The sequence below is a fragment of the Gallinula chloropus genome (assembly GCF_964237585.1).
Source record: "Gallinula chloropus genome assembly, chromosome: 2".
NCBI classification, from domain to species: Eukaryota; Metazoa; Chordata; class Aves; order Gruiformes; family Rallidae; genus Gallinula; species Gallinula chloropus.
This window is the reverse complement of record NC_140086.1, coordinates 142,776,304-142,795,297: the sequence shown is the minus strand read 5'-3', so window position 1 is coordinate 142,795,297 and position 18,994 is coordinate 142,776,304. Positions and strand designations below refer to the sequence as shown.

At 36.1% G+C, this 18,994-nt stretch overlaps 1 protein-coding gene across 1 annotated transcript in view; it reads right to left on the bottom strand.

Annotated features, from left to right (window-relative positions):
- The window catches only part of MALRD1 (MAM and LDL receptor class A domain containing 1), a gene marked incomplete at its 5' end in the record, with an annotated part of 247,426 nt that overhangs the window by 134,059 nt on the left and 94,373 nt on the right, over positions 1–18,994 (bottom strand). The window contains 5 exons of the mRNA XM_084260684.1: positions 5,986–6,280; positions 9,568–9,815; positions 14,358–14,571; positions 15,410–15,520; positions 18,075–18,231. Of these exons, the coding sequence (XP_084116810.1) occupies positions 5,986–6,280; positions 9,568–9,815; positions 14,358–14,571; positions 15,410–15,520; positions 18,075–18,231 (1,025 nt within the window). The remainder of the gene's footprint in view (positions 1–5,985; positions 6,281–9,567; positions 9,816–14,357; positions 14,572–15,409; positions 15,521–18,074; positions 18,232–18,994) is intronic.

The following is an 18,994-nucleotide window of genomic DNA, read 5'->3' as shown; positions in this document are numbered from 1 at the left end:
ATAAACACTAGAACTAGAAAAGTAAAATACAGTCCAAAGTGAATATTGATAAGTATGTGCTGAAAAACCATTTCAAATTCAGCCTGTTTCTTACAGTTAGAGAGGAAGAGACAAGAATCACATGCATGCCTGCAGTCTTAACCACACATGCAAATTTTGTTCCAGGATGTCTAGGTGATTCAAATGCTCATCAAAGGTGTACTAGGTGTACTAGGACTAGATCGTGTGAAATATAACTTTTCTTTCAGATCCCTTTTGCTGTTGCAAGACATAACAGTAGAAACACTTGATATTTCTAAGAAAGCCCCACACTGCAGCATTATTTCTCTTTAGGAGTGAGAGAAAAGTAATAATTACAGTCAAGTAAGAGTAATTTGTTAGTTAGCTTTTGGAATGCAAAGTAGGGTTAGAGATTTCATGTTTAGATTTGGAAGAAGTCTTCTTACTTAGTTCTCCCAGTAGGGAGAAAATGAAAAATTTAGAGGGCTTTCCTTTATAAATCTGGTATCAGAACTCCTCTTGCACATGCAGGAACAGTTTGCTTTTGGTTCTTAAAGGGGATTATATAGGTATATTATAACTTCCAAAAGTTCAAGGACATATCAGAAATTGTAGGTGTTCTTTATAGGCTTGGTTTGGTTTTGTTGGGGTTTTTTTAAGGTTTTTTGTTGGTTGGTTGGTTGGTTTTGTTTTGGGGGGATATTTTGGTAGTTTTTCTTATTTGTTCATTTTTTTTGTTTGCTTGTTTTTTTCCCAGAACTGATTTTAAAGTGCTTTAGACATTATCTTTTATTTGTTTCACATGCCGTTTTCTCAGTCAGTGGTCAATGGTTGTTTCAATGGAAGATATAAATGCTTTGTTATTCAATTAGTGTGCATAAGGAGATATTGTTTCCTCTTTTCAGTAGAAGACAACATTATGCACTGAAGCATAAAACATGATTGTTCTTGTAATTACATATTAGTTAGATAACTGCCAACTTTATTTCTATTTATGTGTCTGTAAATTTTTATAAATCTAATTATACCTGCAAAAGAATGATATGAGCAATATCCTTTGGTCTTTAGAATACAAACTAAAGTTTTGCATAATATTTCAAATGAAAAGATTTACCAAATCTGATTTTCTGACTATTGTCTTCCTTTGTCTTTATTTATTTTAATTTTACCTATGCTGCTGAATTCTACAATATATCTCTTTTTTTGTGAATTAGACATTTGTTCTGAAAAGATTCAAAATCCAGTCTGGAAAAAACAAAACAAAGAAAACAAGCAACCAAGAAAACAAATAAAATGGGGAGGCTGTATTCTTTAATGCTACTCATAAAAGATCGGGAATTAATGAGTTAAGAAATTTTACTAGTGATAAACTATTCAGGGTGATATGAGCTGGGAATAACTATGAATAATAGGAAAAAGTAGTTCGTGAAAAGTTACTTGAAGAGCTGGTATCCAGTGCTTGTTGTGTGCTGGTCAGCCTTCCTGACACCAGCCATCTCTGCAGGGCAGCAGACTTTCTTATAATCCCTGTAACGTAGTTGCCAGCCCCAAGCAGGTATGTCAGGTGTCTTATACAACTACAGTGGAACTAAACAGTTGCAGTTAAACAATTGCATCCTGAGTGACTGGCAATGAAGTGCAATGTTGATTGAATTACACAGAACAGCAAAACCTACTACCACTACTAAGGAGTGACAGAGCAGATTACTGCAGATATCCAGGAACACATCAGCCCAATGCTCAAAAAGGGCGAAGCAAATACAGCATCAGGACTTACTGGGAAAGAACAAAGAGAAAAATTATCCTTTTGCTGTACATGGAGCTGATCAAAGGATTATAGTAGATTTTTTAAAAAGAGAAAATAGTTTCCATGTAAGAAATAAGTTGGAAGTCCTTCACTGTGTAATGTTAAGAACGATTGCATAGAAATCAGTATGGAAGTAGTTGGGTTTTTTTATTACTCACCACCATTTTCAGTAAAAGACGTTATCAAACAGGAGACAGGGTGAAAACAGAGTCACTTTCTCAGCAAGTGGCAGTTCTATACAACTTGCTGTCAAAAATGGGGAGGGGGCCAAACTTTTCTCCCAGAGAAACTAGTCTATGTAGAACACAAATACATTAAGGTTTACTAGGTGTGCAAAACCATGTTTGTTTCATAAGATCTCCTACAAAGGAAATATTGATAACATTAGGAACAAGTATCATATATGCCTGTCCTTTTTTGGTTCTTGTTCAGCATCTCATTGGCATGCTGGAGATAATAGGGTATCGAGTGAAATGGACCTTGATGGGATCTCCTGTGAATAGTCCAATCTTCTTAAAGAAACATGTAACACCACAGTGAATCTCCTCTATTTTTAAAAAAATAACAACTGTCTTCTCTAAATGAGTAAAATCAACAGGCATCAGTTCTCTTGTTTCTGAGATTAAATTTTCTCCATTGTAATTTGATGACCTGGTCAGGCAGCCCTTGGCAGCTATTTTATTCCCAGGTAAATCATATGGAGACATGAGCAGAAACTCTGAAGAAGGGATCTGCCATTTTTCATCCAGTAACAAAACTTTGTGAGGGAAAAAGGGGAAAGGAGGGAGGGAGATTGTGGAAGTTCTTGACAAATCCAAGCATAAAATATAGCATCTTAATCTGCAAACATTCTTGGGGGATTGTATAACTCCTTTTAAAATTATGGTTGCTGGATGAAAGAGGAGGTTGTGAATGCCTCCTGGAAATGCCAGAACGTTGAAAACTTAACAACTTCCTTCTATTGGGAAGAGCATACAGAAAATAGTTGTCACTGAATCTTTGAAATGTAATGGAAAGAAAGATGGGTTAAGTACAGGGAAAATATGCCACCTGACCTATGTAATACTGCCAGCTTGCCACATCCATATGAAGGTATAAGTTAACTCAGAGGTGACAGGGCTAGAATTGCAACTTTCCAAGCTTCAGTGCGGCCTAGGGCTGTTCCCTGGCTGATGTGGACAAAGGCACCCCCTTACACAGGGCAGAGCCTAACATGAGAAACTGGCCACACTGCAGACACACAGCAACAGGCACAGTTAGAACAAAACTGCCTTTGTATCATCCTATGCAAAGTACTGTTGCAGAACATGAAAAAAAACTGATATTCCCCCATATATCACTATTTATGCAGTGAAAAGTTTAAAAGCACCAGATTAAACCTACGTTTATAATTTCTCAGGTGCAGTATTTTAAGCAGCTCTCAGTGTCTTTCTACTTCAGCATTGTTGTAACCAAGAGAAATCATGAGGACAGTCTACAGCATGTTGTCAGTCTATAGATGGTGACAATGCTAACTTTTAAAAGGATTTCCCCTAGTTGTCCAGTGCTCACTTCCAGCCTTTAAGTATTACTTCATGATTTTCAGGAAGAAAATGAACCCCACCATAATCCCCACCACCCCCCAATGTAATTTTTTATTATGTTTAGATCTTCAATGAGTTTACACAGAGTCACCGAACAAATCTTTTGAAGAGTGAGATTCTTTGTCACAGATATGAATATTTACTAATTCTTTTCTATTTAATCCTTATACTATACCTATTGTAATAGCACTCTGTGCAGAAATAGACCACCTTAGTATATTTATGTTACACAGTTATTGCTCATAAGACTCAGAAGATTCTCCCCTGATGTGTGCATTACAATGAATTTGACTTTAAAAAACTACATTAAAAAGGAATTGTATTTGATTTTTTTAATGCAGTTTGTTCAGTTTGCAGAATACCAATTGTATGTTGGTATGTCATAAAAATAATGAAGTAAGCTCTTCGAACTGTGAGAAGGAACACTGAATAACCAAACTTTCTCTGTATGAAGAGAAGGGGTGGAAAACGTTATGACAGTTAATATTCCCTGTGCTATTTTTGTACCTAAAATGAAGAGAACATTCCTTGCAAGTCCCAGGAAAAGGAAATATGTGTCCAAATATAGTATAGAGAACCCATTAACCAGATTGAAAAATAAGCATCAGTATCAATTTGTCATCATCATGTTATGAGAACAGACTTCAAAAGAGTACCAAATCTCTTATTTAGAGAGAAAGCATCTCAACATTCTTAGCAAATGTTCTCTCCAGCTGGAAACAAGAAAGGAGCAGATTTCTGCTGCATGATGTTCTGCAGAAACTTCAGGAAAAAAAAGAAAGAGCAAGGGATATAGAGCCATGGATGTAAGTATTTCACCCATGGTTAACCTTTCCTTTTGTCTCCACATGTAAACAGAGAAGTCGAGTTGTCCAAATTTTTGCATATGATCATCGTGATCATTCCAGTTAGCCCTGATTTATACAATTACATCACAGAGCACTTTTCACAGCCTCTATCATGCCTTTTGCCACTGTCCAGAAGATTTCTATAGGCAGGAGTAGTTTTCTTGCTCAGGCCTGTAAGCCCACATTTCAAGCGATGATCCAACCAGGTATCACTGCTAAATTGTAGCTCTAAGTTGGGAGCCTCAGTGGCTAATATAAGGTCTTGCCTGGGGCAAGTGAAAATTATTGATATAGAAAAGATGTTTCACTATAAGGATGAATTTAGACTTTTATCTCAAAGTGTTGTGAATCTACAAAGTTCACAAAGTACATCTTAGATGAGCTACACCAAGAAATCAGTCTCTGGTGGCTTTTTCCTGAAATTTTAGTAGCTTTTTTATTATATACATCATAAAAGTGTTTTGGAACATCCTTTACTATCAAAACTAAAGCTTTTAAAGTTTCTAACATTGCCACAGGGACCTGTACCTACCGTTAAGAGGATGGAGTCTGAAAACATCAAAAATAAGGAATCAAAAACCTCAGCTAGTGTTCCTCTTGGGGTAACATTCGTATAAAGCTGAACTTTAAAATACCAATCTCATTTGCAATAAATTTCCGTGACTGTTTTGACAGAAGTAGGAAGCCAATACAACGTAAGGTAGCTGGCAATTTATCAGAGATATATCTAGGAAACATTGCCCATATCCTTCCCGCTTATCTTGTGCGCAGAGTACATTGTAATATCTTAGGTTTGATGTAGTCTCATCAGTGTTATTTCTCAATGCCTGAACAGTGTTTAATGATATCCTAAAGGGGAAGACAACTCATTAGCAGCAGTAACAAAGCAAAGCAGCTCACATAAATTAATGATCCATTCTCCTGGTAGTCCTTGACATTGGGAAATATTAACTTTGGTTTATTGATCAGAAAGACAGAGAAGTGAGATAAAATGACTTGCTGCAGCCATGCAGGAAATTTGTAGTAGTCCCAGGAACACAATGCATCTCCTAAATTCCACTTTGGGGGTATACATTTCAGTAGCACTGGTGGTAAATATAGAAGGAGGAAAGAGATTCATCCTGTTCTGTCAGAAAGAGTTACTCCTTCAGCATTTTTATCCAAGCAAATATTAGTAATGAACAACATTGTTGCTTTCAGGAGGAGCTCTTACCTTGGGGTTATTGGCATTCATATCCATCAGAACTTTATTATTTTTCATAGAATACTTCTGAGTCTTATTTCCCTTGTGTAGTAAGTGAGGATGCTGCAAATAATTGCACCAATGCTAACACCATACCATATGGAAAGAAGATGGATATGGCACCTAAACAGGATCAGCAGAAATTCCCACTAGCCAAAAAGCATCAAAGCCTGTTGGCCTTATTGCAATCTATCCATATTGCCTCTGCTTACTCTTAGTTATTTATTTTACAGTAACTATATTTTACAACTATTGATATATAAAGCCCACTGAATTAATCGTTATGTTGTCTAAGTGTTCTCAGCTGGACAGTAAGTCTTGCAGATTCAGAAGTCTTGAATCAGTACTTCTTTCAAAAAGCTACTTAAAAGCATGCTGGCTTCAATATGTCTCTATTAAGCTGTGTGGTCTGTTCTCTTTGGAAGAAAAGATAGAAATGAAAGCAATGCTGCTATTAATTCTTTCCAGATTTACATAGACCAATTCTCCAGAGCAGGAACATACCTTTTGGAGGCAGTGTTGTGGGTTCTGCTGGCAAAAACTCCTGGGATGGTAAACAATCCTTTGAAAATGTGACATCATCGAGTGCTATGCCATCTTTTGGACCTTTTCCAGCTATCCCTTCAAAGACAACTTGGAAATCTTCCTCTCCATCTCCAGTCAGGATTAGCACCTTGTGCTGCCAGAAATTTCCCTGGTTTCCCGTAAGATTAAGGAGAATTTTTTCATGTTTTTCTGTCCTCTGGTACACCATCAATGACCCAGTGTGAGCTCCATACATATGGTAATAGAAAAGTATCTGCAAGCAAGAACAATAGCATCAAGTATACAATAGGTGACTTCAGACACATTCTGCTTATGTATTTACCCTAATTATTAAATGAAGCACCATTAGTAACATTCAGAACAGTCCTTAGTTTTAGTGACTCGAAACCACTTTAATTAAAATTCACACAAAAAGACTTGTTATTGAGACTATTCCATAAGCAAAACTCGGAAGCCAGCATTACAAGCCTGTGACAGCTGATCTTAACACTTCTTTTGAATAACTCTTGCATGTAAATGTGGCAGAATGAAAATACTTGACAAGGAAACAGAGGAATGGATCAATGCCATTTACAAGATGGGAAATAACTTCTGTTTATTGAACACTTATCTGGTTATAAATGTGTATGTGCTAGATTATAGAGTGTGTAACTGGAAAATAATCTTCTCTAATCTAATATAGGAGCAAAACTTCTACACAGACTGCAGAACTGCAAAAAATAGCAAAACAAAACATAGGAGGTCCTTGGATTAGAAAACACTGATTCTATATACAGAACATTAAAAGACGAAAAATCACTGTGAAGACTTGTCACCATTAACTGTTCTCTCAGTTATTTTGAATTTGACCAACAAAGGAATAATTGTGTTTCATCAAATTAGTTGATCTAGTTCAAATCTTGTTTCTGACAAAAATTAGAATATTTTCAAGAATTATGTAGGACCCTGAAAGAAGGCAATTCAAGTTATAATATGTGAAAACATATCTGTACCTCAAATTTCCTCCTAATTTAATGCATTAAAAAGTCCTAAAAGAATGAAAACCCTATCTTATTTATTATAGCTATAAAAACGTTGTAACAAATATTATGATTCCCATGTAAATGTAGAGCCACGTCCCAGCACATACAAGTCTGCAGTCTATTGTATTGTATAAGCATACTTTAAAAAAAAAATAAAACAAAACCGTACATTTCTATTTAATGAATTTTCTCTAATTATTGACTAATAAAGCCGCTAAGGGCTTTCTGTTATAATTCTTTGAAGGTTATATTATATTCATTTTCTGAATGTCTCCTGGGCAAAGAAGTAGTCAAATATAATATTTATAAGTCAACTTTCTTATATCAAATATTGCTATTCACCCACCCATTTGGTGTCCTCTGTTTCTCTTAAAATCCTTCTTAAAATGAGGTTTTTAATTTCAGTATATGCATGTCTTTAAAGTATATAATGATTTAAACATTTGTATGTTTGATCTCTATTTCTTTTTAATACTGCTGAATTTTGTTTGATTTTCAGACTGTCTAGTCAGAAATTCTAGTAGGCATTTTCACAGTGCTGCCTAATACACTGCTCCTCATTGGTTAGTTCTTTTCAAAGCTCCAGACTGCATTTTGTTTGTTTGCCTTTCTTTTCTGATAATTGAATTTATACTTTTCCCTCTCCTTCAGCCCCAACATTACTTTCATTACTTCACATTTGTTTGCAATACCCTTATCTCAATTACATTGAATAATTTTGTATATTGGAGTCAAAATACTAATCTTACATTCTATTTCATGATTTCTGGATATATCAAACAGTAGCAATGTCATCTTGATAACAGTTATGAAAGAATTTAATGGTAAGTAATTTAAGTCTTTTAAGGACTGTGGCCCCACATTACTCAATCTTGAATTATAATGCATGTGAAATATCCCTTCCCATGTTTAATTTGCTCTGCATCGGAATGAAGGCTAGCTCTCTAGTCTTGGTTCTCCAAGATTCTCTGGATGCTGTCATTCCTCAGTGTGGGAATTGCACCTAAGTCGTTAAAAGCACAGGTGCCCGCTTATCTCTTACACAAACATTGTGGATGGAGATCTGCAATGTTGGTGTGAAAGGCAGCCGGGCAGCATCATCAGGGGGCTCTTGAGCTAATTTAAGTGGATAAAGTTAGATAGCCAACAAATATTGCAGTTGCCAAATTAGACAGATCTTCAGGGGTTAATAGCAAAATAATTAGAAAAATAATAGCCTGAATGGAACTACTGTGAGTAAAAAAAAACAAAACTCTTTGCCCTGAATTCTAGGCTGGTGTACAACTTAGACCACTCTGCATTTGTTTACATTTCCCTTCAAATCTAATAATGAAGTAAAGTAGTTTTAAAAGCTGTCTGATCTGTTAGGATTAAGTTCTAGGTCCTAATTAAATATTTGAGACATTAATTCTTCCATCCCACATAGCTGAAAGCCAGATGATTTCTTTAATTCTGGAAATGTACTCCAAACTTCATCCTGAAAATGTTAAGCCATTCCTGCCTTGTTACTTTTCTAAGTCTTTATAAATTTTCCTTTGCTAATTTTCCAAAAGTATCACTTTTCCTCTCACATACCTCATACACGTATTTTGTAAGGTCTATTTCTAATTACTGTTTCAAAATCACTACTATTTTTACTAGTAATTAAAATTATTTGCAACTATTAATGTTAATACTTCCATTTCGTGTTTGTCACTTTGAAACTGTGATAGTACTCATTTTTGCATTGACAAAGATTACGAAAATTTGGAAAAATACCATTTCATAGTTAATTTTTTTTTGAAAATTCACTTTTTCAGCATGTTGTTCCTCTAGCAGATTCTGATAGATGTATTCTGAAGATTTCTTATGAACCTGCAGGTTACCATTTTAGCAAAAACTAAAAGATGTATCAAAACCAGAAAACATTTTAATCCAGGTTTGCAGAGAAATGAGCAAGTTCAAATCTCTGTGATGTAGAGTTTTGGAATCACAGAATCATAGAATCATAGAATAAACCATGTTGTACAGGACCCACAAGAATCAAGTCCAGCTCCTGGCTCCACACAGGATCAGCCAAGTCAGATCATGTGAGTTTCTTTTCTCTGTTTTCTAGAAGTGAGTCAGTGACAAAGCCTTCTATGATACCACCTTCCATTTGCAGTTGTACTCTTTGAAAACCAATCATTTGTGTATTTATACATATTTTCTCCATAAAAATCACAAAACTTTACATAGCTGTATGCTTCTCAGGGCTGGTGTCACATAAGACATACTCTAAATCAGACACTCCACTTACTGTCAGCTTCATTTGAATTGCCCAGTGTGCTTACAGAAATCATTCTTCTCTCACAAAAAGATGCAAGTTTCTTCTGATTACAAAAAAAAATAAGATCAGATCCTGAATCTTCTACACATGCTTGTTTTTTCTCAAGGAAAGTTTCAGTGATCATCTTTATTAATTTTAGGAATATTATCTTGGTGCAATCTAGAAACCAAATTCTACATTCCTGCTAGTACTACACACACCCCCACATACCTTGCAGTCCTTATTCCTTTTGCTTAGGACAGGGCTAGAAATCCTAGCTTTCTGTCCTGGTAGCTGAAAAAATGAATTCTTTATAAAAATATAATGACCAGATGGGGCTTGTAAGGTATGATCGGTAGTTGGTCCAGTGTCCGTTTTTGTAGTGCTGCTTGTTCTGAGGTTCCAGTCAAAATCATCACTTTCATTTTGCTTCCATCCACAAAGATCAAACTCAAAATTGCAATGCCCAATAGATGTACCTGAAAGATGTTTTTACACGGCAAGATTTATTTTTTAAGAAGTTAATTAGGTACATGTGTTACAGTGTAGTATTCAAATCCAAAAAGAAAAAAATAGTACTTTGATAGAAAAAATAATATCCATGTTTCTTATTAGCCAAAATAATTATTAAAGAACTCCCAAATTTTGATATTCTATGTAATATGATTATTATGATGTGCTAATATGATTATAATTTATACAAAACATAGATTGTAGTTTATATCAACTGAATAAAATTATTCATAAATTTTGTCACTGCTCACTTGTCATGTTACTTAATATTTAAAGATGAGAATTAAATAAATTCCTTCAATTACTTATATGTTCCATGAAACTGATTGTTTTATTTTAAAGGCATGTTTTCGAGAATCAAGAACATAAGCATTGAACATCCCTGTTAATGCCACATATATTGTGTTACCTAATCTAAATATAGATGTCCTTGTAGGATCTCTACAGCTAACAAGGAAAAATAGTCATATCTGTAGCACAATTTATTTAACCTAACTCAAACAAGCAATTTTAAATTACATGAACTTCAGCCTGGAAGTTAGTTGCTCTTCTGATGTAGCAGAGAACTTAGGCAGCCTGCTTAGAAGTTTAAGTTACAGCCCATGATTGTGTGCATGCATATTAAATCTTGGCTAGTAGACACTTCTATGAAGAACTATGAGCTCTTGGTAATGAAGTACAAAAGCAGAGGTAATTTTTTTTGTCTGTGAAGCAGTGACAGTGTTGCTGGATTACTCTACAGGATGAGAGCTTAATAATTTAAGGAAAATACTTAACAGGAGGCATATGAATCATATTATATTGATCATAAAACATCTAATGATTCTTTGTAATAAACCAAGTAATTGAAAGGAGCAAAATGTAAACCATTTTAAGTCATATTATTAGCAACACCTATCCCTAGATGAACAATAAGTACAGAGCTATATGAGCAAATCTGTAGAGCAAAACACCTGATGCAAAGGGGGAAAAAGGACTGAGTTAATATAAACTGTTCAGGTGGGTGGAATGACAACTTCTGTTTAGATTATATTTGATGCCTTTCTGGAGCTTGTCTTTCAATTTATTTTCTAATGGAAGGAGCCTAGCTGATATGTTTGAGCACACTGTAGAATGCAAACCGAATTGCAACAAATTGAAATAAGTGAAATATTTGCTTCAGAAGCACACTGATGAGCTAATCAAAACATGAACTAAGCTCAGATAAAACCAAACCCCTACCAACTACAGCCACCTTTACTGGCACTAGTCTAGTCTAGAAGCTTCCCCTAGGTCCGACAGAGCCAATACCAGCTGGCTCAACAGTGGATCTGCCACCGGCCAAGGCTGAGAGGATCATCAGTGATGCTGGTAGCACCTATGGGATAAGAAAGGGGGGAGGAGGGGGAAAGAGCGGCAGCTTTTTGTGGACAGAGATAGGAGTGAGAAGATGTGAGAAACTCTACAACCACAAAGGTCAGTGAAGGAGGAGGGGAAGGAGTTGTTCCAGGCACTGGAGCAGCCTGTTCCTAAAGGGTTGCACCTCATGGAAAGGACCCCTGCTGGGGCAGTTTGTGGAGAAATGCAGTCTGTGGAAAGGACTCACATTGGAGAAGTTCATGGAGGACTGCCTCCTGTGGGAGGGACCCCAAGCTGGAGCAGGGGAAGAGTGTGAGGAGTCCTTCCCCTGAGGAGGAAGGAATGGCAGAGAGGACATGTAATGAACTGACAACAACCCCATTCCCTATCTGCCCCTGTGCTTGTGGCGGGGGAGGAGGTAGAGAAATTGGGAATAAAGTTGAGCCCAGAAAAAAGGGAGAGGTGGGGGGAGGTGTTTTAAGGTTTGGTTTTATTTCTCATTATACTACTTGGTTTTGATTAGGTAATAAATTAGATGCATTTTATTTTGTGTTGAGTCTGTTTTGCCCATGACATTAATTGCTGAATGATCTCCCCCCGTCCTTGTCTTGACCCACAAGCCTTTCATTGTATCTTCTCTCCCCTGTCCAGCCAAGGAGGGCAGTGATAGAATGGCTCTGGTGGACATCTTGCCTCCGGTCAGGGCCAACCCACCACACTCTGATACGTTGATAACCTCAAGCAACATAAAGCAAAACCTGGTAGTTTCTGACCTAGGTTGAAAGAGTGCTAGCACCCATTACCCCTCCAGCACTGTTGTGGTTTACTGAGTTCTCATACATTTGTAGTAAGAAAATAGTACTAGTGACATTGTATTTAAAGATACTTTCCATATCTAATGGAATAATTTCTAAGCAGTTGACATCCGTTAAAATGTGTACTTGACTTCATTCATAGCACTGACACCATGCAACCAGCTAAAAAGAGCCCTTTACAAAGCAAAAAAAAACAAGGCACAGGTCTCTCAATAGTAGTTTAACAGCATTATGGCACACAGTTTATCTAGCTTTGGCTAGAAATTGCTAATTAGACTTGGTGAGTATTACTGTGTGACATAGTCCTATTAACATTCTGGAGTTTCAGGAGTATTACAGACATTAGCAGCTAGTGTCTTTCAACACGGTCCAGAAAGATTTCATTAATTAACATATGATGACCTTGTGTGCACATAGCAACCACCACCTACAGTGAGAGCTAGAGGTCCAGGAAGGATCTGCTAAAAGGTACTGTGGAGTTTTCTTGGACTTGTAGAGTTTTCATGGTTTTTAAACATAATTGCCATGCCTGGGCAAAACTGCCCATTTCTTGTTCCCTACACTGTTATCTATCTTGCTTTGCCCCACTAAAGCCTTTTCCAGACTTCTGAGGTTTGATATTTTCAAGCTCCCATTCTATGGCTCAGCAGTGAAGAAACAAAGCTTTGATGGCTGCAAGGAGTGATTAAAAACTTCACAAAAACTGGAAGAGTGTGCTTCCTACCATTATATTCTCTTTAGAGGCAGCCTGCCTCATGAAAAAGCTGTGAAAACAGAACTAGCATTTTTCTGTTAGGTATATTTTCAGCAACTGTTATATTATGCATTTCTACTTTATTACATATTTAAAGCAGAGGCAGCAACAATAAAAGAAACCTCAGATTCTCCAGGTCATAATGGAGATTTGAAGTGGCATACCTATTTTAAACCTGAAAAAATAAAAGGGGAAAGAAAGGACAGTAAAAATTAGTCTAATTCCTGAGACTGTTATTGAAAATGTTGTTGAATAAAATGCTCCCAGACCAAGCAAAAAAAGTCATATTGGTTACCAAGAGTTTTACAGCACAATTAGACATTATAAATGGGATTAATTTTTTATCTGAGGTAACATCCATGCAGCTATAGAAGTTGCACCCCAGTAATGACCTCTCTGTGCTCTTAAGTCTCAATAATACTTCATTGTAAAGCTTCCAGCTACAACACAGTTAGAGAAGTTCTCAATTTTAAAAAAATAATTTTTTACTTTTTAATACTTAATAATTAAAGAAGAGCACTTTATAGGAAAGTATCTTCTTTTTGGAAGTGTTCCAGTTCATCTTTTTTTTCCAATGAGGAATCAGAATGAAGTACTTCAGTTGCAAAACTAAATCCTATCAGCCCATTTGAACTATCTTAATCCTAAAGCTTCACTCTTTGGCCAATGGTGTTTTGTGGGAAATACAGACAATCCAGAAAACTCAAGAAAATCACTGGTAAATGGCTTCTAAATATTTCAGGAAATAAAATGTAAAATATATGAGTCTTTTTGAACAGAGAAATTCCAACTTGATATACTGCTCATTTTTAATTGCAGATCTGAACTGGTTCCCACATAGCTTAATGACATTCTATTCCTGGTTTGGAAATCACCAACAGGTTTACTAGTACGGAAATATTTTCCAAAACACAGTCCCTTTGCTATGTAGCTTCGCTTCATAGGATATCAGCATATGTTTGCTTCATAGGATTGTATTAACTGAGAAATTGATAAATTGTATTCATAATCTTGATAAAAATGAGGCAATTGTATGGTACCAAACAATGCAGATTTGACTGTGTGAACATTTGCCATGATTGCAGTAGGAAAAAGAGAGTGTTAGTATTATGATCAGTTTCTCCAGAGGAGAACCCATTTGATGTGAATCCAGTACTACAGGTGCTGTTTCTTGATATCTCTTGTAAAACCAAAATTGTGCACTATTCAGATTAAAATGATTTGCTAAGAGACCTGACAATCCTGAAATATCAAAGCAGGTAGGTCCCTCATATGCCAAAAGTATTATGCTTGAAGTATTTTTTAGCCTTAATAAATTCTTTTCATATGGAAAGCAGGAGATTTTTATTCTGCTTTTAAAGACAGCTGCTTTCTGAGTTATTTTAAGAAATTCACTAACAGCTCTTTTTATTTTTTATCATATGATTTCAAATTAAATAATAGTAATTTAAAATCCTTAGAAGCCAAGGAATAGAATTAAATTATTATCTTCTTGTTTGCTTTCTTAGCTGATGAGCTGCCAGAAGTATTCAAATAATAACAATTCACAGCAGGCACAGTTATTTATGATAATTACATTTAAAAAAACCTACAATACTTACGGCAGATAGTAGGGCTCTCATCTGAGTTATCTGCACAGTCATTTACAAAATCACATAGATTATCCTTCGGGATGCAATACTTGTTAGCACACATGAATTCGTCTGATGTGCAGGGTCTTCCTGGGATGACCAAAGGAGAACAATTCTCGAAGGTAATATCATCCACTGCCACATCTCCCATGTAACTGACACCACGTTTTGCCCTGAAAACAACCTAATAAAAATTACAGGGCTATTATGGTAAGCCACTGGTAATATATATAAAAGCTTACATATGCAACATGAATAGAATAGATACTATGATGGTCCTTGCAAATCTTGGAATATGAAGTGGCCAGTTCTTACTGTCACAATACAATCCTGTGAAAATTTGTACTTTTGCTTTTACATATGACATTGAGGGGCAATCTAAAATCAACCAGGTAAAAAAGAAAAAAGACAAGAAAATGAGCAACAGAAACCAGCATTAGTCCCCGCTTCTCCTGAATTAATATCAAGGGTTCCACCTGCTTCTACAAAGTATGCATGAAAAGGACTAGTATGAGTCATTCATCAGTTATTTTCATTAATATAAAAAGAACGTTAAAGTTTCATTAGAAGCCATCCAAGACCAAAGTATAGGGAATGTAACACATTTTTAGATATGTTCCTGTCTTTTTTTTTTTTTTAATCAAGATACAACTAAGCATGGCATATCCATGACTAAGCATCTGAAAGGCTAGGGAATCAAGCCAACATCAAGCTCAAAAGTTTTTTTATAAACTAGATGTAATGCTACTACATGCTAAGGAGAAGAAAGTGGAATACTTTAATCTGAGTTGGATTCAAGACTGGGTGTCAGTCTGAGATTGAGGGGAAATGAGAAATTCCAAAACTTGTGACCAGCTCAAATAAACAATCAGATAGACAAAAAGATGACTTTTGCTATTCAAAAGGGATGGGAGGTACCATACATATATATGGGGCTAGAAGGGAACCGAGGAGGGGAAGAATGCATAATATAACTACCTAAAGCTTGCTATGTAGAGAGCACATAATATAAGAACACATACCTGAAAATTTGAACGAATTCCTAAGAATACTTCTGCTCTGTTCCACTGGGGACCTTGGCTGCCACTTTGACTCCACAGTTTAGAAGTCTTGTTACTAGTTTTACAGAGTACCTAAAAAGGAAATCATACTAGGTCACAAAAAAACAATATCTTTCTATTACTAACTCACTTTAGGTTTCTTAACTGTTTACAAGAATACAAGAGTACCATGTGCAACTTGTCTTTACATATCACAGAACATCCAGAGGTGGAGGGGACCCATAAGGATCACTGAGTCAACTTCCCTGCTCCTCACAGGACCATGTGACTACGAGTGTCATGCAGGTGATATTTGAACTCTGACAGCCTTTCTGCTGTGATAACTTCCCTGGGGAGCCTGTTCCAGTGATCAACCACTCTCCCAGTCAAGAAAGTTTTCCTAGTGTGCAACCTGACACAAAGGAATTTGCCAGTGTAAATGACTATACAAAGAAAATAATGGTTTAAGATTTTCTGGTCTCATAAACATACTAAATCCAGAGCCTTACCTGGACTACCTTATCATAATTTGTCCAGAGTGGCTTGCCACAAATAAAAATTGTTCATTAATGGGTTGGGATCCATTTGTAAAACATGGAAACAGCACTAACAACAAAAGTGACTGAAAAATGGATTAGTTCATCCATCCATAAGATTGCTCTACTCTGAGATAGATTTTTCTTGTCCCGATTCTTATGAAACAGCATTATTTCTCCTACAAATACAAACTTGTTCTTTTATTGTAAAGAACAATTTTCATCTGTTTCGACTGACACTTCTCAGCAGGAGCACAAAAGCCAAAATATGCTTTGCTTCCACCTCTTGGGCATCCAAATTCAACTGACCTGACAATAACAACAAGATGGGTGGTTGAAGAAGTATGTCAAGCTGTGTCTGCAGCCAATATTTGCAGAGCTAGGTATCTGTTGACCAATCGCCTGAACCACTTTTGCTTTCAACGATTTATTGCTACTCTGTGTAATCTTCTTAGGGTAAACCAGGCATTTTTCATCTTAATGAAAAAACAGGCTTTTTTAAAAAAATTATGCAGTCCTGTGAGTGTGTATGATATTGCATAAGAGGTAAATTCTGCCAAACAAACAGCAGATCTCCACACTGAAGAGCTTTCATTCCAGAGCAACAAAAGAAACAGGTCTAATATATTAAATAGACTAGAAAAACAAAGTGACACCTGGCATTATAGATAAGAACTGCCCACAGAAGACATGAATTTTAAGGGAAAAATATAAATTGGAAAGACGAATTACAGATATTACTTGAGAGAAGAAAAGATGTTGAATGAGAAAAGGTTTCACTTACTCCCACTAACAAAGTATATATTTATATGAATATAAATAAAAGTGTGTGTGACTCTACAGACACATGCACTGATGGTTTTACATACACTGTAAATTACCTACTAAATTATAAATGTAAATCCTTCAACAGAAATTCATATTTTCTACTATTAACATACCAAAGCTATAATTTTAGAGATAAATACACCCATAAATTTATGTGCTATTAAAAATCCAAGGCTTGCCTGTACCCTAATGTACTTTGAAGCCCTAAGCATTTTGATTACAGTGCAAGTTATTGAAAAAGCACATCTAATACTTTGGTAGATTACACATGCCAAGTCACAGGGCAGAAACCAGACAAAAAGGGTTCCAACAAATATTCAAACTAAGGTTGCACAATAAAGTGATTTTCCAAGATGTACCATTAAGATTCCATTGGTACACCTTAAAATCAGTTACATTGGGCAGGACAGAAATCCGTTAAGGAATAGAGGGAGATTGCAGTCTCCTCTGTTGAAACTGAGAAAAAAATATATATACACTTGTCTTTTATGGAGGGCATGGCTACATAGAATATGCTGTTCATTTCTGAGGAACACTCTATGGACCTGATTCCAACTAAAGTCAGTTCCTATATTCTAAAGAAGCCCTGGAATCCAGAGTCTCAAAGCATATAGATCTTCAAAATACATTTCTGATGCTGTAATTTATATGTAGTATCCATGGGAAATCCCATTAGAATTACTCACATGTGTAGCAAAAAAATTGTTGAGAACAATGTTGGCTGTTTTATTAATTTACTTTGCAGTGACTAATTTGATCTACCAGCTGCTGAATGAATTGCATTTCCTTTACAGAAGTGCTTTCCGCACTAGAGCGAAGAAAAGTGTATGGGCAAGAAAATCACATTGCTTACATTAATACAATTAACTGCTGAAAGATATATAATAAACTTTCTGAGGAATAACATAGCAATAATCTGTTGCTATACAATCTTAAAGCAAATTTTTCATACAATCACTTCTTTTTTTTATCCTCTCACATTCAGTCAAAGACCTTGATGTCCAAATATCCAGTGATGCTTTTCAGTGTCAAAGGGTATAGTACAGTGTCTATAAAGGCCAGCATTTTTGGTAGTTGCAGAAATTTAAATTTTCCACAGCTTACTCAAGAAAAAGCTTCCTTCAGATTATAATATATTGAGAGCAATCGAGTATTAACAATTGTTCCTTTTCATTTATTAGCAGCCTAGTTTTTAATGAAACTAAATGACAAGGCATGAATTTTCACACAGCAATTTCAGACAGTAAAAATAACCCGACCCAAAACAAAGAACATGTCTGTACCTCCAGAGAACCTATTGTTGAACCATTCATATGGTTCCAGAACACTATTTTGCATTTGGGCCCTGTAAGGGAGATGACTGGAGTAGCAAAGTCAGCGACATGACCAAATTCTCCATTTGAGCTGTCTGCGAACAGATACCATCCTTCTTCAGTAAACCTGCTCAGAGAGAAAGTTTTTTCTTTATTAAAACAAAACATTCAATCATAATTTAATTATATTTAAATGGAAAAAGTAAATATCTCCTTATTTAGATGCATCATCATCTATCTGGTACCTGGGTGCCTGTCCTGGATTGAGGTCAACCCACTAAAATGCCCTTTAGTAAATTATAGTGTAGCCAGAATTCCAAAAAGCCCTGGACAGCTAGTAGTTTTATATCACAGATTGGGACAATAAACTACAGAGTTGAAGTCAGCCTTTACTGACAGGGTCATATATATGAGGGCTGGAGGGCTTCTGAGTTTTCCCCCTCCACTTTCCACAGGGAAATCAGAGGATTTGAGCCTGGCTTGAAGTCAACTAAATCCAAACTGGGTGAAATTTTCTCCTGGGCTGCTGGGGAGATGAGTCTTGCCTGGCAGTAAGTGTCAGACTCTGAATGTACAGAGACCAGATCTACAGCTTTAGTGTTTTGGGTATCTAAGATTTGGCTCTAAAACCCTTGTTTTTCCAAATAAAAAGCAGCTGTTGACCAAAGATAAGATTCTGTTGTCTCCAGTGGAGCTGCTACACATTCTGTGCTTCTCAAAAGAAAAAGCCTTTCCAACCAGGAATTACAATCATGACAATGAGACCTACGTTTTCAAAACAGTCCTGATATTTGGTTTTCCTTGTTTTTCCATTTTCCTGTTTGGTCAAGCTCTGAGCTCCATAAAGTTGCAATCACTGCAGCTGTGAGAAGGCTATGACCATGGCTAAC